Genomic DNA, 26,723 nt, shown 5'->3' on the forward strand with positions numbered 1-26,723 from the left:
GTTGGGGAGAGGGACGTCTGGACTGCCCTACTTAGCTTGCTGCCACCGAGACCCGACCCCGGAGAAGTGGCTGATGATGGGATGAGATGTTATTAATGTGTTTTTCAATAAAATATATGATATTTTTAGGTGACACCGCGGTCCAATACACTGCCCTCTGACCCCCAGCGTAGAGCCTTCGCCATGAGGAGGATGAGACAGGAAGTCAGTGACATCCTGACTCAGAGCCCTGTGGAACTCCACAAGGTAACCTTTAACCTCTGGACACCTCTGTTGTAGTTGTTTGGACACCATGACTCCTTACCTTTGACCCCCAAACCTTGACCTTGATTCTATGCATGGCTAACCATGTGTGTGTGTGTGTGTGTGTGTGTGTGTGTGTGTGTGTGTGTGTGTGTGTGTACGTACACCAGGTAACTCTAGAGAAGGTTTCGGATGTGGAAGACTTTGGGTTCAGTGTGTCTGACGGGCTGCTGGATCGTGGTGTTTACATAAACAACATCAGAGCGGGGGGACCGGCCCAATGCAGTGGGCTCAGGGCCTATGACCGAATACTGCAGGTACACACACACACACACACACACACACAAACACACACACACACACACACGCACGCACTAAACAGTGTTGTCTCTCTGTCTGTAGATAAACCATGTGAGGACCAGGGACTTTGACTGCTGTCTGGTGGTTCCTCTCATCTCTGAGTCGGGAAACAAACTGGACCTTGTCATTAGCCGAAACCCTGCCTCTTCCTCTAAAACAGCCAATCACAATGATGCCATCGCCTCCAGTAACTCCACTCAGCCAAACAATGGTGACCTGGCACTGTCAGAGCTTCCTATTTGCAAAGGAGAAGAGGGACCGATGAGCTGGAACCAACCAGGAGAGAGCTTGGGGGCGGGGTTAGGGATAGGGGTTGGACTTAATAACTCCTTATAGCAGCAAACCAGAATAAACCTCTTATAACCAGACTGGACATGAAAAACTGATCAACACATCCAGATAAGAAGGAGTCAAAGTGGTCAAATTGTATTGGAGTGCCCCCTCCCCCCTCCCATGGTGCTACACACCCTCTGGGTCAACTTAGACCCCTGACCCATAAAATATGACCCTCGATCTTATATCTGGTTCTGCACACTGAGCCTCCAAGCGCACAATGGATCGAACTGACCCAGATCACCTCCCCTCCCAGTTCCACTGGTCTTACTAGGGTCAGAAATGCAGCTGTTATTGGCACACTGCTAGAAGGACCTACAGACAGACAGACAGACAGACTAGTAGTGAGGAAGACTGACAGACAGACAGGCCAGAGGGTCAGAGTTGGGTTGGAAATTGAAGCCAAAATATCTCTGCAGCCCTCTAGTGGCTCTTTCCTGTATAACTTTTAACCCTGCCATCACCCATGCAGATGTGCTGGGCGCAGGCCGGACTACAGACAGTAGTCAAAGGAAAGTTTGCCTCAGGTGTGTTGATTCCTTTCAGCGTGTTCCCGTCACACTGACGGCAGCCACAGCAACACTTATCTGCTGCATAACGGTCTGATACAAGTCGTTTTACCGTATTCAAAGGGACCTGGTCTGCCCCGGGGATGAGTTGATTGACAGCAGCAGACTGGTGAGTTGCTCAATGAACATAACAAGAGGGGGCGTGTTCAGAATGCCCCGCCCCCCACCTCCACTGCACACACGCTACTTCTGGTTCTCATGTGCTGCACTCATGTGAGCAGGACAGAGATGTTTTGGCTTCAGAGTGATATGAAGAGAGTGGACAGTGTCACGTTGTCCAGTCTCATGTCCAGTCAGTGAGACGGGCAAGAGACAAGACTGGATTCAGAACCCCTTCTGTGTGTTGTTGTGTCACGAGACCTGCAGACCACAGCAATGATGATGATGATCAAGTTGATGATGAAGAGAAACTTAATAAGAAATTACAAAATCATTTTCTATCATTTATACCTTGAAGACTGCTCACACTGTGTGTGTGTGTGTGTGTGTGTGTGTGTGTGTGTGTGTGTGTGTGTGTGTGTGTGTGTGTGTGTGTGTGTGTGTGTGTAAGTAAGAGAGATGACCAGAGACCAGTGTAAATCCCCCCTTCCCCCCACCTGAATTTCCCTGCTTCTCTTCCTGTCAGATGGTGATTGGATCTTTTGTTGGCCAATAGGCAGGCAGCCATGTTGACAGTGAAAGCTGATTGGCTGAGGAAAACCAGAGCAGAAAGAGAGTCACCCTCTGCCTGTTTGTGATTGGTTCTCTCCACAAACCCACCCTGCTCATACTCAACCAGTCCACTCCCTAGAAAGCATGTCCCTCCCCTTCTTGGATAAAAGTTGATCTATTATGCTAATCGATCAGTGTGTTCTTATTGATTGATCGTCGTCTGTTTTGTCTGTTTGTTTCCTTGGCGACTGAACCTTAAAAGATATGAAATAGATTAAACAGTTCAGTCAAGTTGCTCACGTCGAAAACCACATAGAAAACTTCCATCACCTCCCCAAACCCTGAACTCACCCTGAACCTCGTATATCTTTACTCTCATCATGATGATCTGAATATTATTATGAAACACAATAAGAAAAAAAGCCTGTGGAAGACAGGACACCTGTGACAATGATATTCTTGTGCGTGTGTGCGTGTGTGTGTGTGTGTGTGTGTGTGTGTGTGTGTACAGATTTGAGTGATGTCAACGTTTTCCTACTCTTACCTTTCAGTCTGTACTCACTATTTAAACTGGCCTATCATAACCCTCTGTCAGCACGACCAATCAGGAGAAGCCCCGCCTCAGCATACTCATCAAATCACAGCTCTGCTCTTTGAAACTTTGTGCGTTTTGGATTGTGGACCCGTGTGTGGCTGTTCTGCTTAACCTTGACCTTGTCTTTTCCGTCTTTTCCTGAACTGGAAGCACACATTTCGCACACAGCTAGCACACGTTTATTACATGTTAAGCACACATTTAGCACAGAGTTAGCAAACACTAAAACCCACGCCGAGCTCCAGGAGCTGCTGCAGTAGCAGTGGGCGGAGCCTAAGTAGGTCTGGTTGCTCGGTAACAGCGCTGGTCTGTTCAGGTCTATGCAGGCTCCACTTAGCTGTTAGCACCAATCCAGGCCTAACTTTTCAGCAGCAGGAAGTAGCTACAGCGCTCCTGAGGTTTATGTGAGGGGTCTTAAAGCCATAAAGAGCTGTCTGTCAAATACTCTGCTGTGCACCCTGAGGTGTGTGTGTGTGTGTGTGTGTGTGTGTGTGTGTGTGTGTGTGTGTGTGTGTGTGTTCTGCAGGGATTTGCACCCTAGTGATTCACTTTTGCACAATATCCTCCTCTTTCATCCTCCCACACACTCTCAGTCACAATCTCACACACACACACACACACACACACACACACACACACACACACACACACACACACACACACACACACACACACACACACACACACACACACACACACACACACACACACAGCGCTTTGTTGTAAAACACTGCCAATTAAAATAGTGGGTCAGATTAGATAAGATTCCATGTTGATGTCTAGACCTTGTAGCGTCACTGTTCAAATCCCATGAGAGAAAACCCAACCTTCCAACAAACTGTATTTTTATTTCAAATGGACAGGGATGTTGTAAAGTATTTTTGTACTAATTGAATACTTTGGTAGCATGAAATGAATGGTGATTGTTCTCTGTTTGGGATTCCTACTGCTGTCTCAGCCCTTTGTACACCCACTACTGAGAAACAAAATAAAAAAACCTGGACATCGGCTAGGAGTTGTCTGCACACACACAACACTACACACATGCATCGGCATCCATACAGACAATAGTCGAACGCACAAATGTCTCTCTGTACCGGTCACCTGTTTTTATTATCTATGTCTCCCTGTCATCTATATGCCTGTACATCTATGAACGTGTGTATAACCATACACGAACACACATCAAAATAAGCACACACACTGAAACAAATTGAATTCACAGGCGTTATTTTATTTCTGCCATCAACCGTGTGATCTACACTCCATACCATCTGGGGGCGATAATGCGCCGTTCGTTATTGGAGACAAGCAACCAAAAAACAGGAAGAAAACGGGTGATCGCTGACTGATTGGTGAGGTCTGGCCGTTGAGCCGGTGATCGATTGGTGAGGTCTGGCCGTTGAGCCGGTGATCGATTGGTGAGGTCTGGCCGTTGAGCCGGTGATCGGTGATTGATTGTTGATGCCTGGCGACGCGGTGTGTTTTAGCAGAACACCCGGTGGTTTGAGCCTACTGATTTAAACGTGTCTTAGAAGTAAAAGCTCCGTGGGCCATGTCGACAGCGCTGGAGAGCTACATCAACCGTATCCTTTTATTAAATCCTTCCAACCAAACCAGCTGGAGGGGAGAATTAGCGAACATTTAACTAGCAGATGAAGAGCTAAGCTAATGCTAGCTGCCTGTATGAATGGAGGGCTAATGAGTCGCTAACGTGCTTAGCTAACTGATACAAACAAACACGAAGTTACCGAAGCTGAGTCACTTAAATCAACCCATGTGGTTATCAGGCTGAACACCTCCTTAACTGCCCCTTCTCAGGGACGGTGGCCATCATCACTTCGGACGGAAGGATGATTGTGGTGAGTGGAGAGGAAAACTGGTCCTGATGTCTGACATGAGCTAGTCCTGGGTAGGCCTGGGTAGTCCTGGTTAGTCCTGGGTAGGGCTGGTTAGTCCTGGGCAGTCCTGGGTAGGGCTGATGAGCGTTTGGATTTTAACGATTCTCTATTCCGAGCGGTGTGAAAACAGGTCGTATGCCTATTTCACAGAATGTGTTCTTTTAAAAACCTTACATAAGTCATGTTCAGTCTTATTCATATTCGCGAATGACGTCATACAACAGGGCTTTATTGGCGTGGCCATATTCAGTTACAGTGTTGCCAGATCACAAGGCGGTACAAAACAGTACAGTACACTATAACACAAACTATAATAAAAAAAGTTGCTGTATTGTTAAAAACAATCGACCAACCAATTTAACAATATGTAGTAGTGCAAACAAAGCCCTGATGAAATAATTAAATATGATTCAATATTCATTATTTTCTCATTCACTGTACTGAAAATGTAGCCCGCCGAAATGACAACATGGCAACTGTCTAAAAACCAATGAACTTGCATTTTGGGGAGCTGCAGCCCGTGTGGGTGTTGACGAGAGAGAAGTAGGACCGGCTGTGTGAATGCTCATCTATGAGATAATACATCACAGTATTTACACAGATTTCACATACAGTGCCTTGCTACAGTATTCAACCCCCTTGACATCCATTATCCAAACTGCCCATCCCGCTCTCAGGGTTGCGGGGATGCTGGAGCCCTTCCCAGCAGTCATTGGGCAGCAGGCGACCCCCTTGACAGTCATCAGTAATTTCTGGATTATAAAAGATACTCGCACAACTGTTCAATATTGTTGTGAACCCATAAGCTCTGACAGCATGTTCCCACAGCCAAAATAAGTTATGTTTCGCTGACTTTTTGTGAATAAATTAAAAACTAAAATATAGTGCTTGCATAAGTATCATAAGTATTCAACCCCCACATATCAATACCTTGTAGAGTGCCCTTCTGCTGCAATAACAGCCATGACTCTCTTGGTGTACAAGCTTTACACATTCTTTTGGAGTAATTTTTGCCCATTCTTCTTGGCAGAATTTGTACGGGTCTTGTAGGTTGGTGGGATGGCGCCTCAGGACTGTGATTTTCAGTCTGTGCCACAGATTTTCAATGGGGTTGAGGTCCAGACTTTGACTTGGCCACTCCAAAACCTTCACCTTTTTGTTGCTGAGCCATGCCACTGTTGCTTTAGCCTTGTGTTTACGATCATTGTCCTGCTGGAAGGCGAACCTTCTCCCAAGCATCAGTTTTATGGCAGACTGCAACAGGTTTTCTTCCAATATTTCCTGTATTTAGCTCCATCCATTCTTCCCTCAATGTGAACAAGGTTTCCAGTGCCTGCAGCTGAAAAGCGACCCCATAGCATTATGCTGCCGCTGCCATGCTTCACTGTAGGGGGGTGTTTTTTAGGGCATGAGCAGTGTTAGGTTTGCACCACACATAACACTTTGAGTTTTGGCCAAAAAGGTCAACTTTCATCTCATCTGACCACAAAACCTGAAACCACATCCTAAGTGGGTCTCTCTCATGCTTGATAGCAAACTCCAAGCATAGTTTTATATACATAGTTTTGAGCAATGGCTTCTTTCTTGCCAGCCTCCCATACAGGCCAGATTTATGGAGAGCCTGTGATATGGTTGACTCATGCACATTTACTGCAGTTTCAGCCACTGACCTTTGCAGCTCCTTCAAAGTGACTGCAAGATCATCTGTGGCTTTCCTCACCAGCCCACGTCTTGTGCAGACACTTGGATTTGAGGGACGACCTGTCCTGCAAAGCATCTGGGTGGTGTCGTCAGAGACGTGCGGACATTATGGCTATAGTGGCTTGAGCCACTGCCCCTTTGCCCTCGTTGGCTGAAGTGCCCCTCTGGACCAATTTGTTTTATTATTATTATTGTTATTATTATTATTATTATTATTATTATTATGTCGCTGCTGCTACTGCTGTGAGTGTTATAATTACTATTACTGTTATTAGACCAAAATTAAATCACCATTGTCATTATAATATGATGATAGGGCAACGACAACAGGAGCAGTGCAGCAGGCAGCTGCTAGTTGTCACGTGAGTGATGTCACTAGCCGCGTGCGAACCGAGCGAGCGCAGTTGCACTGACAGCAGTGCGTGAAGGGTCAAGGGTGAGTCCTTATCAAACTCAATTAAGGAAATTACTAATGACAAATACAACTGTTAAAGCGATATATCTGTATATAAATCTCCCATGTTAGCCAATAACAAGCTCGTCACGTCTGCTTGACATGAACGTTACACATATTAGCTCAGCTCAGCGTCTCATAACGCTACGTTAGTTAACATTAACTTGTTAGTTAACATTAGCTTAAGTTAAATGTAACGCTACGTTAGTTAACATTAGCTTAAGTTAAATGCTACGTTAGTTAACATTAACTTAAATGAGTTAACAGTAGCTTACGTTAAATGTTAGCTTAAGTTAACATTAGCTTAAGTTAAATGTAACGCTACGTTAACATTAGCTTAAGTTAAGTGTAACGCTACATTAGTTAACATTGGCTTAAGTAAAATGCTACGTTAGTTAACATTAACTTAAGTTAGTTAACATTAGCTTAAGTTAAATGTAACGCTACGTTAGTTAACATTAACTTAAGTTAGTGTAGCCGGTTATTTTCTGCACCACAAGGCGACATCACTAACCGCTCGGCTAAAGGGTCAGACCCGCTAGCTAGGGGCTAACGTGTCTTATTAGTAGTTTACATTAGTTAACATTAGCTTAAGTTAAATGTTAGCTTAAGTTAAATGTAACGCTACGTTAGTTAACATTAGTTTAAGTTAAGTGTAACGCTACGTTAGTTAACATTAGCTTAACTAAAATGCTACGTTAGTTAACATTAACTTAAGTTAGTTAACATTAGCTTAAGTTAAATGTTGGCTTAAGTTAAATGTAATGCTACGTTAGTTAACATTAGCTTAAGTTAAATGTAACGCTACGTTAGTTAACATTAGCTTAAGTTAAATGCTACGTTAGTTAACATTAACTTAAGTTAGTTAAGATTAGCTTACATTAAATGTTAGCTTAAGTTAACATTAGCTTAAGTTAAATGTAACGCTACGTTAGTTAACATTAGTTTATGTTAAGTGTAACGCTACGTTAGTTAACATAAGCTTAACTAAAATGCTACGTTAGTTAACATTAACTTAAGTTAGTTAACATTAGCTTAAGTTAAATGTTAGCTTAAGTTAAATGTAATGCTACGTTAGTTAACATTAGCTTAAGTTAAATGTAACGCTACGTTAGTTAACATTAACTTAAGTTAGTTAACATTAGCTTAAGTTAAATGTTAGCTTAAGTTAACATTAGCTTAAGTTAAATGTTAGCTTAAGTTAAATGTAATGCTACGTTAGTTAACATTAGCTTAAGTTAAATGTAAGGCTACGTTAGTTAACATTAACTTACGTTAGTTAACATTAGCTTAAGTTAAATGCTCCGTTAGTTAACATTAGCTTAAGTTAAATGTAATGCTATGTTAGTTAACATTAGCTTAAGTTAAATGCTACGTTAGTTAACATTAGCTTAAGTTAAATGTAATGCTATGTTAGTTAACATTAGCTTAAGTTAAATGCTACGTTAGTTAACATTAGCTTAAGCGTTAACATTAGCTTAAGTTCCTAACGCTAACGTTAGTTAGCAGTAACTCCAGTTAAACGTGTGTTCTCTCTCGTTCTTCTCGGCTCAGATAGTTTGAATCATGCTCAATTAGACAACTGTTTTCAGGCAAAGGCAGCTAGAGCTGCGTGTTAATGAATGAACTGCACTGCAGCTATTTTATTATTCTATAGCTAAGCTAACATTAGCTAGCTTAGCGCCACGGTAGTTCTAACGGTAGCTTGCCTTTGCTGCTCGGTAGGTCTTGCTAGGTGGCTTGTTAGATAAGGGGCCCTGCAGACACACAGGACACGTGACGTCACGTCCACCGTAGAACGTCAAGTGACTTATTAATGGGAAGCAATGAGAGGTGTCCCACTAGCCCCGTCACGTCACGTCCACCGTGGAACGTCAAGTAACTTATTAATGGGAAGCAATGAGAGGTGTCCCACTAGCCACGTCACATCCACCGTGGAACGTCAGGTAACTTATTAATGGGAAGCAATGAGAGGTGTCCCACTAGCCACGTCACGTCCACCGTAGAACGTCAGGTAACTTATTAATGGGAAGCAATGAGAGGTGTCCCACTAGCCACGTCACGTCCACCGTAGAACGTCAGGTAACTTATTAATGGGAAGCAATGAGAGGTGTCCCACTAGCCCCGTCACGTCACGTCCACCGTGGAACGTCAAGTAACTTATTAATGGGAAGCAATGAGAGGTGTCCCACTAGCCACGTCACGTCCACCGTGGAACGTCAGGTAACTTATTAATGGGAAGCAATGAGAGGTGTCCCACTAGCCACGTCACGTCCACCGTGGAACGTTAAGTAACTTATTAATGGGAAGCAATGAGAGGTGTCCCACTAGCCACGTCACGTCCACCGTGGAACGTCAGGTAACTTATTAATGGGAAGCAATGAGAGGTGTCCCACTAGCCACGTCACGTCCACCGTGGAACGTCAAGTGACTTATTAATGGGAAGCAATGAGAGGTGTCCCACTAGCCACGTCACGTCCACCGTGGAACGTCAAGTGACTTATTAATGGGAAGCAATGAGAGGTGTCCCACTAGCCACGTCATGTCACGTCCACCGTGGAACGTCAAGTGACTTATTAATGGGAAGCAATGAGAGGTGTCCCACTAGCCCCGTCACGTCACGTCCACCGTGGAACGTCAAGTAACTTATTAATGGGAAGCAATGAGAGGTGTCCCACTAGCCACGTCACGTCCACCGTGGAACGTCAAGTAACTTATTAATGGGAAGCAATGAGAGGTGTCCCACTAGCCACGTCACGTCCACCGTGGAACGTCAAGTGACTTATTAATGGGAAGCAATGAGAGGTGTCCCACTAGCCACGTTACGTCCACCGTGGAACGTCAAGTGACTTACTAATGGGAAGCAATGAGAGGTGTCCCACTAGCCACGTCACGTCCACCGTGGAACGTCAAGTAACTTATTAATGGGAAGCAATGAGAGGTGTCCCACTAGCCACGTCACGTCCACCGTGGAACGTTAAGTAACTTATTAATGGGAAGCAATGAGAGGTGTCCCACTAGCCACGTCACGTCCACCGTGGAACGTCAAGTAACTTATTAATGGGAAGCAATGAGAGGTGTCCCACTAGCCACGTCACGTCCACCGTGGAACGTCAGGTAACTTATTAATGGGAAGCAATGAGAGGTGTCCCACTAGCCACGTCCCGTCACGTCCACCGTGGAACGTCAAGTGACTTATTAATGGGAAGCAATGAGAGGTGTCCCACTAGCCACGTCACGTCCACTGTGGAACGTCAAGTGACTTATTAATGGGAAGCAATGAGAGGTGTCCCACTAGCCACGTCACGTCCACCGTGGAACGTTAAGTAACTTATTAATGGGAAGCAATGAGAGGTGTCCCACTAGCCACGTCACGTCCACCGTGGAACGTCAAGTGACTTATTAATGGGAAGCAATGAGAGGTGTCCCACTAGCCACGTCACGTCCACCGTGGAACGTCAAGTGACTTATTAATGGGAAGCAATGAGAGGTGTCCCACTAGCCACGTCACGTCCACCGTGGAACGTCAAGTGACTTATTAATGGGAAGCAATGAGAGGTGTCTCACTAGCCACGTCACGTCCACCGTGGAACGTCAAGTGACTTATTAATGGGAAGCAATGAGAGGTGTCCCACTAGCCACGTCACGTCCACCGTGGAACGTCAAGTAACTTATTAATGGGAAGCAATGAGAGGTGTCCCACTAGCCACGTCACGTCCACCGTGGAACGTCAAGTGACTTATTAATGGGAAGCAATGAGAGGTGTCCCACTAGCCACGTCCCGTCACGTCCACCGTGGAACGTCAAGTGACTTATTAATGGGAAGCAATGAGAGGTGTCCCACTAGCCACGTCACGTCCACCGTGGAACGTCAAGTGACTTATTAATGGGAAGCAATGAGAGGTGTCCCACTAGCCACGTCACGTCCACCGTGGAACGTCAAGTAACTTATTAATGGGAAGCAATGAGAGGTGTCCCACTAGCCACGTCACGTCACGTCCCGTGGCTCCGTTCAACGTCAAGTATTACAGAGTTTGAATTCTCGATGGCTGACGGATCCGTCAAGCAGCCTAGTACATCGTAATAATGAGAAATAAAGTTGATATGATGATACTGGGTCTGCTGTTTACGGACTACTGTTTCAAAATAATTTGGTTCTCTAATCCCAATGCAATAGGCCTACTGTCAATCTGCCCGATTTTATGACAACATTACAATACCAAGTCAAAGGAGGTATTTTGCGCGGCAGAACATAATCAGGTGTACAGGAAGTGACGAGTATCTTGTTGGTCATTTCGCTTTCTCTGCTGCACGCTCGTGCTGTCTTTACCTGCCTCTTCGTGCCTTTTGCCGTGCGCGGATACTGTTTTCCGTCCTCTGGCGCTCTACCCATGTCTCTGCCGTGCGTGGACACTGTTTTCCGTCCTCTGGCGCTCTACCCATGTCTCTGCCGTGCACACATGCTGTAAAAACAGCATGTGTGCACGGGCTGGACGTGACGTGACGTGACGTGACGTGACGTGACGCGACGTGATGTGACGTGACGTGATGTGACGTGACGCGACGTGTCCTGTGTGTGTGTGGTCTGTAAAGCGTGTAGCTGACGGCACACACACGTGTGTGGCTAATGTGACTTAGCCGGCTCTGTTGCTTCATCTGTGTGAGACACAGTCTTCAGCTAAGTGGCATGTACCATTGACTAAAGCAAATCCACACAGCTAGCCTGACTGGGCAGGGGACATCGCTGGCGGGAGCCTTCACCTAAGCATGACACATAGTTGTAGCTAGCCACTTATTTTACATGACTGGGAAACGGCTTGCTTCAATGGGGAGCACTTTCCAGTATGACAGCCTAGGTATGTTAAAAGGATATTGACCAGGGAGCAAACTGATAGCATGGCTTTTTTATTTTACTGTAAATTATATAATGTTACTATTAGTTATTGCACATTGTTTACAGTTATAATGCCTTGTAAAAAGAGGCGACAGAGAGAGAAAGCGCTGAGGGAGGCAGCCAAAGGAAGCGCCTCTCTGCAAAGCTGGATTCAAAGTAGCAGCAGGCCAGCAGGTGAATCATGACTGAAATGTCTGGCAACCCGTTCTTACACACTGTATCTCCACTTTATCTTTTGTCAAAGTTGCAAAGTTATTTATAACTTTGCTTTTGCCAGTAAAACATGTTTTATGGACTGTAAAACTAATATTCTAATGTGTAATATATATTATAGCCTATATTATCAATTGGGTGCATCTTTTACATAACAATGTAAGTGGATAATGCTATTCTGTATGGTAATGAGTGAAATAGTTTGATAATTCCATTCAAGATGAGGTACAGCCACAAGAAGGCTCCAGTTCAGAGAGTGAGGGAGAGCCTAGTGAGCATCAGAGTCCACATCAGGGAGTTACCTGTGAGAGTGGCTGACTTTAAAGGGCCATGTTAGTAAGAGCAGGGTCAGGCTAAATGTGATAAGGAGAAAGATGGACCCAGAGTTCCTTGAAAAGAACAGTCAACAACAACAATAATAAATAATAATTATAATAACAACAGTAATAATAATAATTGTGTTATCATTGGTCTAATTATTAACAAATTGATTCTGTTAGAGACTAGTAACATATTCTATTTAATTGCATTTAAGATGATGAGCCAAACCCACAAGATGTTGCCCAAAAAAAGTGCAGACGTGGAGAGTCAGAAAGAAGTGCCAGTAGCAGAGACAGGCGCTCCAAAAGAAAGAGGATATGGAAAAGAAAAAGACAAGAGACAGAAAAAGGTAGAGATGGAGACAGAAAGGGAAGATGCAGATACAGAAAGGGAAAAGAGGGATACAGAAAGGGAAGAGATGGACACGGAAAGGGAAGAGTTGGAGAGCGAGGCAGCTACAGTAGATTCCACAAGGTAGAAGGAGCCAGCAGAATTTGATTTTTTTGCTTCAATTACAAAATCCAACAGATCCAGCCCGTGTACAAAATCACAACATCAAATACAATGAGGCCTTCATCAAATTTTTTAAATTCAATTGGACCCTGTCGTCCCATTTTGAAATTCTCCAAAAACCAACAAGGGCGGTCTTTTCAGAACACCCCTGGTTAGGATATTTTCCTGAGAATGACGCCATGTACTGTTTCAGCTGCCGACATTTTACGAATGATGAAAAGCATAAGAGCAGGACTAGGTGGAAGTCAGTCAGGGTAAGCCTGTGGAAGTGGGCCAAAGGGAAAATGAAGGAGCATTGTAGTGCTGAGTCACACTGACTTTAAAAAAAAAGGCGTTGGACACTGCTTTTGAAATGGGCGACCATGAAATGCAAGCAGCCAAAGAGAGAGAGAGGCCAAAGAGAGAGAGAGGCAAAAGAACAGATTATCTCCCGATTAAGTGACATTACATTGTACTTAGCACAACAAGGTATGGCCTTCAGAGGTTATGACGAAAGCTCCTCAAGTTCAAACAGGAAATTTCCTAGAGCTGGTGGAATTGCTTGTCCAATATGACAGTGTCCTCAAGCTTCGTCTTGATGCAATGAAGGAAAAGCAAGCCTCATGTCAAAGAATCCAGGTGTCACTGCTTTCCAACAGAAGCCAAAATGACTTGACAAGAGCGCTGGCTACTTATGTGAAACGAGTCATACAAAAAGTGTGGGAAGCGTCAATTTTCTGCTGGATGACACCACTGATGTGTTGTATATTGAACAGGCATCCTTTGTTGTGCGTTATGTTCATGACATGGCCATTAAGGAGCGCTTCATCCAGCTTTGCAATGTAGAGTCAACAACAGGGGAAGAGCTTGAAAACTTAGTGATGACCCTACTGTAGGAGAACCAGCTGAAAGTGGAAGACATCCGTGGCCAGGGTTATGATGGGGCAGCCAACATGAGCAGGCCTTACAAAGGACTACAGTCCAGAATCCAAAGGCAGAATGAAAAAGCACTGTATGTCCATTGCCATGCACATTGCTTGAATCTTGTTTTGGTGGAGAGTGCAAAGTCAAGCATGCATTTTGTGAATTTTTTCACCTTAGTTGAAAAACTTAACACTTTCATCACCAACTCCACAAAACGCCATGCAATATTTGTGAAAACACAGCAAGCCATGAATCCAGGTCAGTGAGTCCTTGAGTTACAGAAGCTCTCTGACACCCGGTGGAGCTGCAGGGAAAGAGCCCTAAGAGCTTTCAGAAAGGTCCTCCCTGCTGTTGTGTGATTCCTGGAGGACCTGACCCAGCGTGAGCCACCTGATCTGGCTGCAGGAGACGCAAAGATGCTGTTACAGTGCCTAAACTTTGAATTCATCCTTTGCTTGGAAATCACAACACCAGTGTTCATTGAAACTGCAGTTGCTTTGAATGCCCTCCAGCAGCAAGACCTGGACTTGGCAGCTGCCTACACTATTGTTGATGGTGTCCACAGCAGAATAAGGAACTGAGGACTGAAGATGAATTTAAAGAGATTTACAGCAATGCCTGCGTTCATGCAGAGACGGCAGACATTGAGGTGCCTGAGGTGATCCCGGGGCAAGCAAGACACCGAAAGGTACCAGCGAAGCTAAATTCAGTTCAATTTTATTGTCATTAAAAACAATGTGCAGGCACATGTTAAAAATGAAATGAGGGCTGTGGCTTCACCAAACAGTGCAAGACAGACCCAGACAAACACATCAAACACAGTATAAGATATACACATATGAAGACCAAAAGCTAAAAATATGTTAAAAAAAAGAGCTGGAGTACAACATATTTAAAGCACTGCTCCACATCGGCAATTGAGGACCACCGGCCACAGACTTTGGAGGAATATTACAGAGGAAGGCTGTACTTCACCTTTTTGGACACATTAACTCAAGAACTGCAGAGGCAATTCCAAGGCAAAGGAGACAACACTGACAAAATCCTGTTGGCACTGCACTGCATGACAGATCCGTTGAAGTGGAAGGAAAGTGCAAATGCCCAAGCACTTGACGCTGCCCGTACTCTCTGTGAGTTTTATGGTTTCCAGGAGGAGGAGGACCAGCTACGAACTGAGCTGAGACTCTTCCACTCTGCATATACATGCCCCAAGAAGAGTACTCAGGCAATGTTGGGAATATTCCAAGAGTTCAATGCCCAATCTGTTTTTCCAACACTCTTCAAGTTGCTGAAGATCTATGCGACACTACCTGTGTCAGCAGCCACTGTTGAATGCTGCTCCTCCAAGCTGAGGCTGGTGAAAACCAAACTCAGAAAGCTTTGTGGACAGGCAAGGCTCTCTGATCTCCTGCTTCTAGCCACAGAGAAGAACATCCCCATCAACAAGGATGAGGTCATGAAGATCTTTCAAGAAATGGTACCAAACAGAAAGGTGTTGCTGTAACACCCACAGGCAGAACACTGGAGGACAAAAGATTAGTTTAGGTTGTTCATTTAGTATTGTTTAAGTAGTAAATTGTGTCGTAGTATTGTGTAAATTGTAAATATTTTTAAGTACTTTCAGTAAAGTGTGTTAACTTGGTGAAATCCGTAATCCATACTCAAAACCTATGACACCACCAGCAACAAAGAACAGTTTAGGGTTGTTTGTTTAGTATTGTGTAGTAGTAGTATTGTGTACATTGTAAATAGGTTGAAGTATTTTCGATAAAGTGTTAACTTCTAAGACATACCGAAGATTAGGTTGCTAGTTTAGTATTGTTGATCATGTAAATAGTTACCTGTAATAAAGTGTGTTAAGTCTATAACTGTGTACAGTTTCTTTTTTTAATCTTCAATATGAATTAGGGATCGTGATTGAATGTGATTGAATGATGGTGACTTCACTACCCCTAATTCATATTCATATTACTTCACTATTCCTAGTGACGTTTTCATCCAGGTACAAATAGCACACAATTATGTGTTTCTGTGCGTGTGAATGAGTGTGTTTAGACATACGGTACTATTTAATGGTGTCATGATGTAGTGTGTCGACATCAGGATGGGTGGGGGCGGGGGGGTTGCCATTTTTCTTGGCCTGAGCCCCTGCCCTTCAAAATGTCTGCATGTCCGTGGGTGTGATGCAGCCTCCACTTTCCAACAGTGTTCCGTGGGACAGCCAAACTCTTGGGATACGGTTTTGTGTCCCTTTCCTGCCTTCTGCATGTTAATGACTTTGTCTCTTACTTCAGAATTCTGCTGCTTTGTCTTCATGTTCTGATGGAGTTCACGCCTGGCTAATGAACTTTACACAGAGTGCTTTTATACCATAAACCAGACCGGTACTTTAATATCTTACAGGTACACACTAGTTATGTCCAGTTGTGTTAACCTGAGTTTGTTTTAGAAATAATCTGTCATGTGTGTAAACTTGGAGCTTTCAGAGCACAAGGGGTTGAATACTTATGCAAGCACTCTATTTTCCTTTTTACTTTATTAATAAAAAGTCATTGAGGGGGGGCGCTGCTGAGCAGGCTTGCTGTAGGACGTGTTTTGCAGGTGCTCCGCCGAAATGTGACTTAATTTATGCTTTGTTGCACTATTTTACACTTTTGGAGCTTTTGGAGCTTTACTTTTGCAGCTACTTGCTTTAAGTGATTTGTTTTTCGACTGAGGACGATCTATGATGGCAAATAGGGAAACCCGACACTCCCAAACCAGGCAGCGGCAACAGGCGTCGGCCTTCTCCTGAGCCAGAGCCCCAGCAGCAGCCAGTTGCTAATGAAGCCCTGCTCCCAAACCAGGTCGCGGCAACAGGCCTCGGCCTTCTCCTGAGCCAGAGCCCCAGCAGCAGCAGCAGCAGCCAGATGCTAATGAAGCCCTGCTCCCAAACCAGGTCGCAGCAACAGGCCTCGGCCTTCTCCTGAGCCAGAGCCCCAGCAGCAGCAGCAGCAGCCAGATGCTAATGAAGCCCTGCTCCCAAACCAGGTCGCAGCAACAGGCCTCGGCCTTCTCCTGAGCCAGAACCCCAGCAGCAGCAGCAGCAGCAGCAGCCAGATGCTAATGAAGCCCTGCTAATGAATATGAGGCGGGTGATAGATGAAATGCGCTCCGATGTCATCAGTAACGGTGACTCCATCGTCTCGGGTGGTGTCAAAAGAGATTACGGCGGCTCTGGAGTCACCTGACGCCAAACTGGCCTCTCAGACTGAGACTAGAACTGACCTCGAGAGCTCGGCTAACGACCACCATAGCAGGCTAGCCGACCTTCCAGCTAATGTTAGCATGCTTAGCACCCTGGTCGACTCTCTCGCCAGGAAAGGCGCGGACCTGGAGGGGCGGTCAGGATGGACTAATGCACGCCTGGTGGGCCTGTCTGACTGAGGGTCTGGAAGGCCAGCGACCCACCGAGTTTACTGCCCAACTCTTACAAGACTTATTGGGACTTGATGACAAAGCTGGACTGGATCGGGCCCATCGTACCCTCCGTGCAAGGCCCAAGGATGGAGAACCTCCACGTCCGCTTGTTATTCGGGTTAACCTGTTCCAAGTTCGGAACCAGATTCTGCGACGTGCCGGGGAAGCCTCTCCTCTCTCCTACAATGGCGGCGGGAGGAGGATCTCGATTTCCCCGGATTTCCCTCCAGCGGTGGCCAAGAGACGGGCCGCCTCTGCCAAAGTGAAGAAGGCGCTCCACTCTTGCCCAAACATCAAGTCTGCTCTTCTCGACATTACCTTACCCAGCGGACAAGCTCACAGGTCTGATCACCCTGCTTTGGCATCAGACTTTGTTGAGAAAAACATTAAAAAAAGTTGTCGATCCTGATGCAGTTTAGCTGACATGCTAACTGGCTAGTTGGTTAGCCGCTACTGCCAGGCGAGAAGACTACATTTCCCATAATGCCTTGCTTCAGGGACGTTAGATTGCCTACTGTTAGAGACCAGTCTATGCTAGAGACTGATGTTACCACTGTTTTCTGTTCACTTTTTGCTGCTTTTTTTTTTAAGTCTTAAGTTGTTTACAGTTAAAACTTGAATACACGTTTGCTGTTTAATTATGCATGAATACTTCAACTTCGAAGTTTTAACAACAGGAGTCACTTTCATGTTAAGCTTGTTTGATGCTGCACATTCATGCTGCTTGTCTACTTTTTCTAGGGTGGAATAGTTACATGTAGCTGCTTAGACCATACATATTTACATTATTAGGCTATAAGCCTGTTTATTATTGTATATTTGTATTGTTTCCTTAAAATGTCACATTTCCTTAGTGGACGCTAGCTGCTTAGACCATACATATTTACATTATTAGGCTATAAGCCTGTTTATTATTGTATATTTGTATTGTTTCCTTAAAATGTCACATTTCCTTAGTGGACGCTGAGTAGTGTTTGGTGGGTTTTTATCAGAGCTACTAGGAGGCGTGATAGTTTGTGTGTGTTTTTTTGGGGTCAAGTTGCCCGCATCCCGTTTGGGGGGATGCTTCTGCCAGTGGGTGGGTGGGTGGAAGGGTGGAAGGGCTTTTGGTTTTGGTTCGGTTTTGTTTTTCGTTTTTGCTCTTGGTCCTCTTTTTTCTTTTTTCCCATCAGTCAGGCATTTGTTTTCAGTGTTATGCTCTACTACTGTCACGCTGCCCTTGTATATAGCACTGTATATGCTTAGTCATGTCTCATACTAATTTAAAAGTGCCTTCATAGGGGGGGGCATTAAATTCGTTAGTTTTAACTGTAAAGGACTCAATAACCCCACAAAACGTAGCAAGGTGTTGCATCATCTTCACACTCTTGGTGCTCAGGTGATCTTTTTACAAGAAACCCATCTTAAAGCTTCTGATCATGCCAGATTGAAAAGGGGATGGGTGGGTCAAATATACCATTCTACATTCCAGAGCAAATCACGGGGGGTTGCCATTCTGCTGCACAAATCGGTTCCACTTATTTATTCATCTGTCATTTCTGATCCAAATGGTAGATTCGTTATTGTTACTGGCCAAATACATAACACTCACTTGATTTTGGCAAATGTATATGCTCCAAATTATGACGACGAGGCCTTTTTTAAATGTCTCTTCTGAACTCTCCCTGATATGTCCTCACACTGTTTGATTTTAGGAGGTGACTTTGATTCCTGGCTCAATCCTCAGTTGGACCGCTCCTCCTCTAAGGTTTGCTCACCTTCGAAATCTGACAAAGTAATCCAGTCTTTCATGGAAGAGTTTGCAGTTTCTGATGCCTGGCGCTTTTTCAACCCTTCTAAAAGGGAATATTCTTTCTTCTCCCATGTGCATCACACTTTCACCCGTTTTGACTTTTTCTTGGTTTATAATAGACTACTTTCATCGGTGTCAGACTGTAAATACAATGCTATTGTCATATCTGACCATGCTCCAATCTCAATTAACATTTTTTTAAAAACATAATCAACACGCACTCACCATGGTGTCTTAATACACGCTTACTATCAAATGAGAATTTTGTTAACTTTGTTTCACAACAGATTGACTTTTTTGTGAGTGTAAACAAAACACCTGATGTGTCTTCTTCTTTGCTGTGGGAGACATTAAAGGCATATATTAGGGGGGAAATAATTTCTTATTCAAGACATGAGAGAAAAGTTAGAGAGGAAAAATTATCAAGGCTGGCAAAGAGTATTTCTCAACTTGATAACTTGTATGCTTCCTCCCAGTCCCCAGATATTTACAAGGAACGTCTCTCCTTACAAGCGGAGTACGATGCCCTCATGACTCATCGCACTACTGAGCTCTTGCTCCAGTCGAGATCCCGGTTCTATGAACATGGTGATAAGGCCAGCAAGCTACTAGCACACCAGTTGCGCCAAATGGCTACATCGCGTCACATTTCTCAGATCCAAACAGATTCAGGTAAAACTACTGACCCTTTAGAAATTAATAAAATTTTTAAGGAATTTTATGTATCTCTACTCTTCTGATCAAGGTCCATCTCCTCCTAATTATGATACCTTCTTTGAAAATTTAGATATTCCCTCTATTGGTCTATCAGACGTGAAAGTATTAGAGAATTAAATTACTATTTCAGAACTTCACCCAGCTGCTACATCTCTGCAAAATGGGAAGTGCCCAGGCCCAGATGGTTTTCCGTCTGAATTTTATAAGAAGTTTTGGCATAAGCTGGCCCCTTTACTATTAGATATGTTTAACGAATCACTTGTCGCTGGACGTCTTCCTCAAACTCTTAATCAAGCCTCTATTTCTCTCCTCTTGAAAAAAGACAAAGATCCCTTAGCTTGCTGCTCTTATCGTCCAATAAGTTTACTGAATGCTGACTTTAAATTGTTATCCAAATTACTAGCACCCTTCTATAATTTCTCAAGATCAAACAGGATTTATTCGAAATAGGCATTCATTCTCTAATCTTAGATGTTTGTTCAATGTAATTTATAATATTCTGCCTTCTGACACTCACGAGGCTTTGATATCTTTAGATGCCGAGAAGGCGTTCGATAGAGTGGAGTGGAATTATCTTTTCTTCACTTTAGAGAAATTTGGCTTTGGAAAAAACTTTATTTCATGGATTCGGTTACTCTATTCTTCTCCACATGCTTCAATCAGGACGAATAATATTAATTCTGACTACTTTTGCCTTTTCCGCTCTATAAGACAGGGCTGCCCCTTAAGTCCTTTGTTATTTGCTATTGCCATTGAACCCCTTTCAGTAGCGCTTCAATCCAATCCCCATATTACAGGCATAGTAAGAAATGGCATGGAACTGAAAGTCTCGCTTTACGCGGATGATCTCCTTTTATACGTTTCTGGCTTGCCCACCTCTGTCCCTGCTATACTCGCCACTCTTCAGTCGTTTAGCCTGATATCGGGATACAAACGGAACTTGAGCAAAAGTGAAATATTTCCCATTAATACCGCCGCTAATGATTATCCCTTGCATACTCTACCCTTTAAGATTGCCCAACACAGTTTCACATATTTGGGAGTTAAAGTCACGCAAAAAATGGAGGATCTTTATAAAGCAAATTTTGCCCCTTTGCTGACCCGAATTAAAGGGGATTTGGATCGCTGGTCTGTTCTTAATCTTTCTTTGGTTGCACGAGTCAATACGGTAAAAATGAATATTCTCCCACGCTTTTCCTATCTATTTCAATGTATACCTCTTTTCCTCCCTCAGACGTTTTTCCACAAAGTGGACAGCACGATCCTGGAGTTTGTATGGAATAAGAAAGTTCCTAGAATGCGTAAGCAATATCTACAAAGGCCTAAACTGCTCGGTGGCATGGCACTGCCTAACTTTAGATTTTATTATTGGGCTTCCAATATAAGAATTTTTAAATCCTGGCTTCAACTTGAGGCCTCTCAACCCCCTCCAGAATGGCTTATCATAGAATCCAATTCAGCTAAACCTGCGTCGTTAAAAGCTTTGCTACACTCCCCTATCCATTCCTCCACATCTCCATATACTAAGAATGTAATTGTTAAAACATCTCTTAGAATCTGGGTTCAGTTTAAGCGCTTCTTTGGCCTACAGACTTTTTCTACCTATGTTCCACTAGCCGCCAATCATGTTTTCCTTCCTTCCCTGATGGATAGTGTTTTTTTTTTAAGGTGGGAAAGGCTTGGCGTCAACACCTTTAAAGACTTGTATATTGATAATGTTTTTGCCTCTTTTCAGCAATTGTCAGACAAATTTTCACTTCCTAAGCAGCATTTTTTCAGATATCTGCAGGTCCGGAGCTTTGCTCCTAACATGTTTCCCCACCTACCTAATGATTCTGTTCTAGATAGTTTCCTGACACCAATCCCAACCTTAAAAAGCTCCATCTCATATATTTATAACCAAATTTATCTTTTACGTCCGGACTCCTTAAATTCCATTAAGATGTTATGGGAGAAGGATTTGGGGGAGGCAATATCAGAGGAAATTTGGGCGGAGATTTTAAAACGAGTTCATAAATCCTCTATTTGTGCGAGGCATAGCCTTATTCAGTGTAAATTGGTTCATGGCACCTATTATACTAATGGCCGTTTGTCAGAGTGCTATGATGGGGTGTCCCCTGCATGCAGCAGATGCCAGCATTCACCTGCGGATCTTAGACATATGTTCTGGCTCTGCCCATCTTTGCATAAATATTGGACAGAAGTTTTTAATATAATTTCTGTAACAAGTGGGGGAAAGTTGAGCCTGACGCTTTTGGTGCGTTGTTTGGAGTCTTTCCTATGTTACCAAGTCTCTCTGCAGTTAAAAAAGACCTCCTGGCTTTTACCACTTGTTTGGCCAGGAGACTAATAGTAATTAAATGGAAGTCACAGGTGTCACCTTCTTATTTTCACTGGGCTCGAGACCTTCTCTATTTTCTTAAATTAGAAAAACTTCGACTTTCACTGAGTGGTTCTGCTGATAAATTCCAGAAATTATGGGGTCCATTTTTTTCAATTTATTAATCACATAAGTTTCCCGTTTATCCCGGACTGATAAAGGTGTTTATGGTTTACAGGGCTACTGATGCTGGGCAGCGTGCAGTTTAACTGCTGTTATACCAATGTATTGTGGCCTGCGTGGGTGGGTGAACGCGCTGGTCCTTGGCTGGTGGGTCGGGCCCTTTAGTCGGGGCGCTGGCCCGGGTCTCCCGCTCCACGGGTGGCAGCGTTGGCCGGTCGGCTGGGGGGTCCGGCCCGTGGGTCGGGGGCCGGCGTGTCTGCTTGTCCGTGCGCATTACGGTCTTGTCTAGTGGGGACACCACTGTTTGCTGACTGATGTTTTGTTTTTGGGTTTTTTGTTTTTTTTTCTTTCCTTCTTTTTCTCCCTCCTCCCTCTTTTGGCTGCGTGTTTGTTTTTGTCTTAATTTTTTTTTCTTTTTTATTGTTATTTTCAGTTTATTTTCAGAGGCAGTAATGCTGTTTTTGTGTATAACATTTTTGATTGTCACTTTTTTACAGTATTTTGATAATAGAGAAGTTTATCATATATGTACATATACATATATATTTATACCTGTTTTGGATAAAAACATTTTGTAATGCACTGGCGGTGCACTTGTATTTTCATGTAAAACTTAATAAACAAAGTAAAAAAACAAACAAAAAAAGTCAGTGAAACAACTCATGTTGGCTTTGGGAACATGCTGTTAGAGCTTATGGCTTCACAACAGTAATATTGTTCAGGAGCAGATGTGTGATATCTTTTATAATCCAGAAACTGCTGATGACTGTCAGTACTTGACCTGGGTTGAATACTTTTGCAAGGCACTGTACAGTTTTTAGCAATTCGATCAAGCATAGCTCCTTTGCTGTATCACTGTTAAGAATAAGAAAAACGTTATTTAATTTTAACTTTACTGATTGCGATGAGGTGCTGGCTGTTGGCTGAGGGTTGATGGAGGAGGAAGAGGCATGTCGGGAAGAGGAAGGCCGGCACAACATGTCAAACACGGTACACTCCCATGTTAGTTGTGCATCCTCCCTTGCACATTTTTTCAAACAAAATGAAGCCGTGCTGGCTGTGGTTACTGATGGTGCACGGCTCTACCGAGACTCATGTGCTCACTTCTCTTACCGATCTTTCCACATGAAAATCAAAATGTGTCGCTGTGTACGGCGTCGTCCAGTCCAGAAAAAGGACCGGTGCGTAGCGTAGGAGAAGGGAAGATGTGCATGCCTTCAACTTGCATGACTAAAGGCACAGACAGAGAGCCAGGTCTCGTCTCGTCTCATCTCACCATCGTCGACCCAGCTGCTGGACATGCTTCTAATTCAGTTTGGTTGCTGCAACATTTCAGACATCACATAAAATTCTCATGAAATCTGGATTTCACAGTCACGTGTTTATCCAACGACAGACTGAAGAACTACAGACCTGACTGTTATGTCTACCTGTGTGTGTGTGTGTGTGTGACATTCTTGTGTAAGAAGGGGGGTTGTTGTGAAGCGTCTAGTGTGTTGGTGTAGTGTTGTGTTCCTGTCATGTCTCACTCTCAACCTTCACCGCTGGCTAGCAGAAATGTGAACAGGAGAGCTGAGCGTGTAAGTCTCTCCCTGCCAGTACATAGCCTCTCCAACAACAAGCCGTATGTAGCGCCTCCTCGTGGCGACACACAGTAACTGGGTACACCTTGGACCCTGGCTGAACTACAAGGGACTCGGGGGAGGTCTGGCCCCTAGACGTGCGGTACACAGGCCCACCGGTGTGTGGATACTCCCTGATGCCCATGAACCAGCCCCCAGCTATAGGTTAAATAGTGCCACTGCCTAGTGGAGAGACACCTTGGGAGAGGACTAGGCTACAGGAGTAAATCCCTGCACAACATCCACGTCCACAGTGCTGTTGTTTTTTGTTTTCTTGCCCTTTTGTTTGTCTCTAACTGGGAGAGTACTGCTGGCGTCGTGTGTGGCTGCCGCTTCTCCCTCTCGTAGCCCCCCTTCCCATCCACCCCTGTATGTCTGTGTTATGTTTATCTGTTGTCTTCTTTCACCCCATTCATTGTAAAGCCACTTTGAGTGTTAGAAAAGCGCCATATAAGATTGATTTATTATTATTATTATGTGTGTGTGTGTGTGTGTGTGTAGGGTACCCTGAAAGGCTTCGATCAGACCATCAATCTGATCCTGGATGAGAGTCATGAGCGAGTGTTCAGCTCCTCTCAGGGAGTCGAGCAGGTGGTCCTGGGTCTTTACATCGTCAGAGGAGACAACGTGTAAGTGACCTTTGACCCTGAACCTCATATGGCACGCTGTGTATGACGTTAGATCCAACGGTGTGGTTATGTTTTGTACGTGTGTTATGCATCTGTGTATTACTACCAGTTCACAACATTGTTGATGAATAGAAACAGGAAATGACTTTAAAAAATTCAGAACCATGTCTTTAATGGTTCATCACTTGTATTTCACTTTATTGGTCCAAACTTTCCACCTGCCTGTTGTGTGTGGGGATTATCAGTGGGTTATTTTTTCAGATGATTAGTGATACTTTACCAAAATGGGGCAGTAGAATCTTTATGATTTATTATTCATTCATTATTGAATGCCGACATGCTAAAGGATTGGTTCACATTAAAATGTATTAGCGTCGTTTACAACTGAACAGACGACAGAAAAGCAACTCCATGTCACATCTGACTCTACATCACATCTGACTCCACATCACACTGACTCCACTTCACATCTGAGTCCACATCACATCTGATTCCACTTCACACTGATTCCACTTCACATCTGATCCACTTCACATCTGACTCTACATCACATCTGACTCCATGTCACATTCTGACTCCACTTCACATCTGACTCTACATCACATCTGACTCCACATCACATTCTGACTCCACTTCACATCTGACTCCACATCACATCTGACTCCACTTCACATCTGACTCCACTTCACATCTGACTCCACATCACATCTGACTCTTCACATCTGACTCCACATCACATTCTGACTCCACTTCACATCTGACTCCACTTCACATTCTGACTCCACTTCACATCTGACTCCACTTCACAGCTGATTCCACTTCACAGCTGACTCCACTTCACATCTGACTCTACATCACATCTGACTCTACATCACATCTGACTCCACATCACACTGATTCCACTTCACATCTGATCCACTTCACATCTGACTCTACATCACATCTGACTCCACATCACACTCACTCCACTTCACATCTGATTCCACTTCACATCTGACTCAAAAATAACATCAGACTCCACATCACATTTGACTCCACATCACATCTGACTCCACATCTGAGTCCACATCATCTGATTCCAAATCACATCTGAGTCCACATCACATCTGATTCCACTTCACATCTGACTCCACATCACATCTGATTCCACTTCACATCTGACTCCACATCACATTCTGACTTCACATCACATTCTGACTCCACATCCCATTCTGACTCCGCACCAAATTCTAACTCCGCACCACATTCTGACTCCACATCACATCTTACCTCACATCACATCTGACTCCACATCACATCTGACTCCACACCACATTCTGACTCCACATCACATCTTACCTCACATCACATCTGACTCCACATCACATCTGATTCCACATCACATCTGACCCCACATCACATCTGACCCCACATCACATCTGATTCCACATCACATCTGACTCCACACGTGTGAACCCTTTGTAACAAAGTCCTCTGAAAAAGACAGAATATATTCTATTATATTAAGAAAAGACGTTTTGTTTTCCCCACAGAGAAACGTAGGTCATTAGTCCAGTGGTGTAAATTCTTAGTTGAAATAGTCAATTTATCCAAATATTTACAGGACTATTGTCTGAAAACACGTTGCATCTAAGCCATGATCTTTAGAACATGGTCTGTAGAACATTTGGAGAAGTCTAGCTCTGCTGTTTCATGTATGTGCTGATGTAGACCTCAGTTTGATTCAAATGGGTGGATTCAGGTGTTTACATGGCAGTTGCAGTAATAAAGTTACAGCCTTAATCTGATTCAAATCCAGTTTTTACCTTGCATGTAAACACATTGACTGATGTGAAGAACGTCAACCTCATTTTTCTGTCGTCTGAACTCAACACGAAAGACCAGATGGAAACTTGTCAATACTGTCTGGAGTCCTAACAGACTGTGTGTGTGTGTGTGTGTGTCTCTCTCTCGCTGTCTCTCTCTGTCTGTCTCAAGGGCGGTGATTGGAGAGATTGATGAGGAGACAGACTCCACTCTGGATTTGGGAAACATCAGAGCTGAACCCCTGAACTCTGTAGTCCACTGATCTCGGGTTGCCATGACACCACGGAGCCAGCATCCAAGACTGAGCTCCCGTTTCTAAACCTTAGGATGTGTGTGTGTTTTCCAGTACTGATTTTTTTTCCACAGCTTTTTTTTTATTGAAATTTTGATTTAAAAGATGTTTATGAGTTCGTATTTTTAGGAATAAAAAGTTAATTGTTGGGCTGTGTTTTGTTGTTTTCTCAATAGAAGACACATTCACAAGTGGTTCTGGAGGAATTATTGTTTTAATGAACTCCATCACATCAGGAAGGTCATATTTCTC

General features: G+C 43.9%; 2 protein-coding genes across 2 annotated transcripts in view; both read left to right on the forward strand.

The window, feature by feature from the left end:
- The window catches only part of grip1 (glutamate receptor interacting protein 1), a 132,366-nt gene extending 130,354 nt beyond the window's left edge, over positions 1–2,012 (forward strand). Inside the window, exons 22-24 of the mRNA XM_056275893.1 lie at positions 130–246; positions 414–560; positions 646–2,012. Coding sequence (XP_056131868.1) covers positions 130–246; positions 414–560; positions 646–939 — 558 coding nt within the window. The 3' untranslated portion in view covers positions 940–2,012. The remainder of the gene's footprint in view (positions 1–129; positions 247–413; positions 561–645) is intronic.
- Positions 2,013–4,177: 2,165 nt separating this feature from the next.
- Positions 4,178–26,636, forward strand: lsm8 (LSM8 homolog, U6 small nuclear RNA associated). Its single transcript, XM_056277462.1, has 4 exons — positions 4,178–4,337; positions 4,573–4,613; positions 24,246–24,373; positions 26,351–26,636. Exons 1-4 carry the CDS (start codon positions 4,307–4,309, stop codon positions 26,439–26,441), a joined length of 291 nt encoding a protein of 96 aa, XP_056133437.1. The 5' UTR covers positions 4,178–4,306; the 3' UTR covers positions 26,442–26,636.
- The last annotated feature ends 87 nt before the right edge of the window (positions 26,637–26,723 follow it).

Source organism: Lampris incognitus, chromosome 3, assembly GCF_029633865.1.
Source record: "Lampris incognitus isolate fLamInc1 chromosome 3, fLamInc1.hap2, whole genome shotgun sequence".
NCBI lineage: Eukaryota > Metazoa > Chordata > Actinopteri > Lampriformes > Lampridae > Lampris > Lampris incognitus.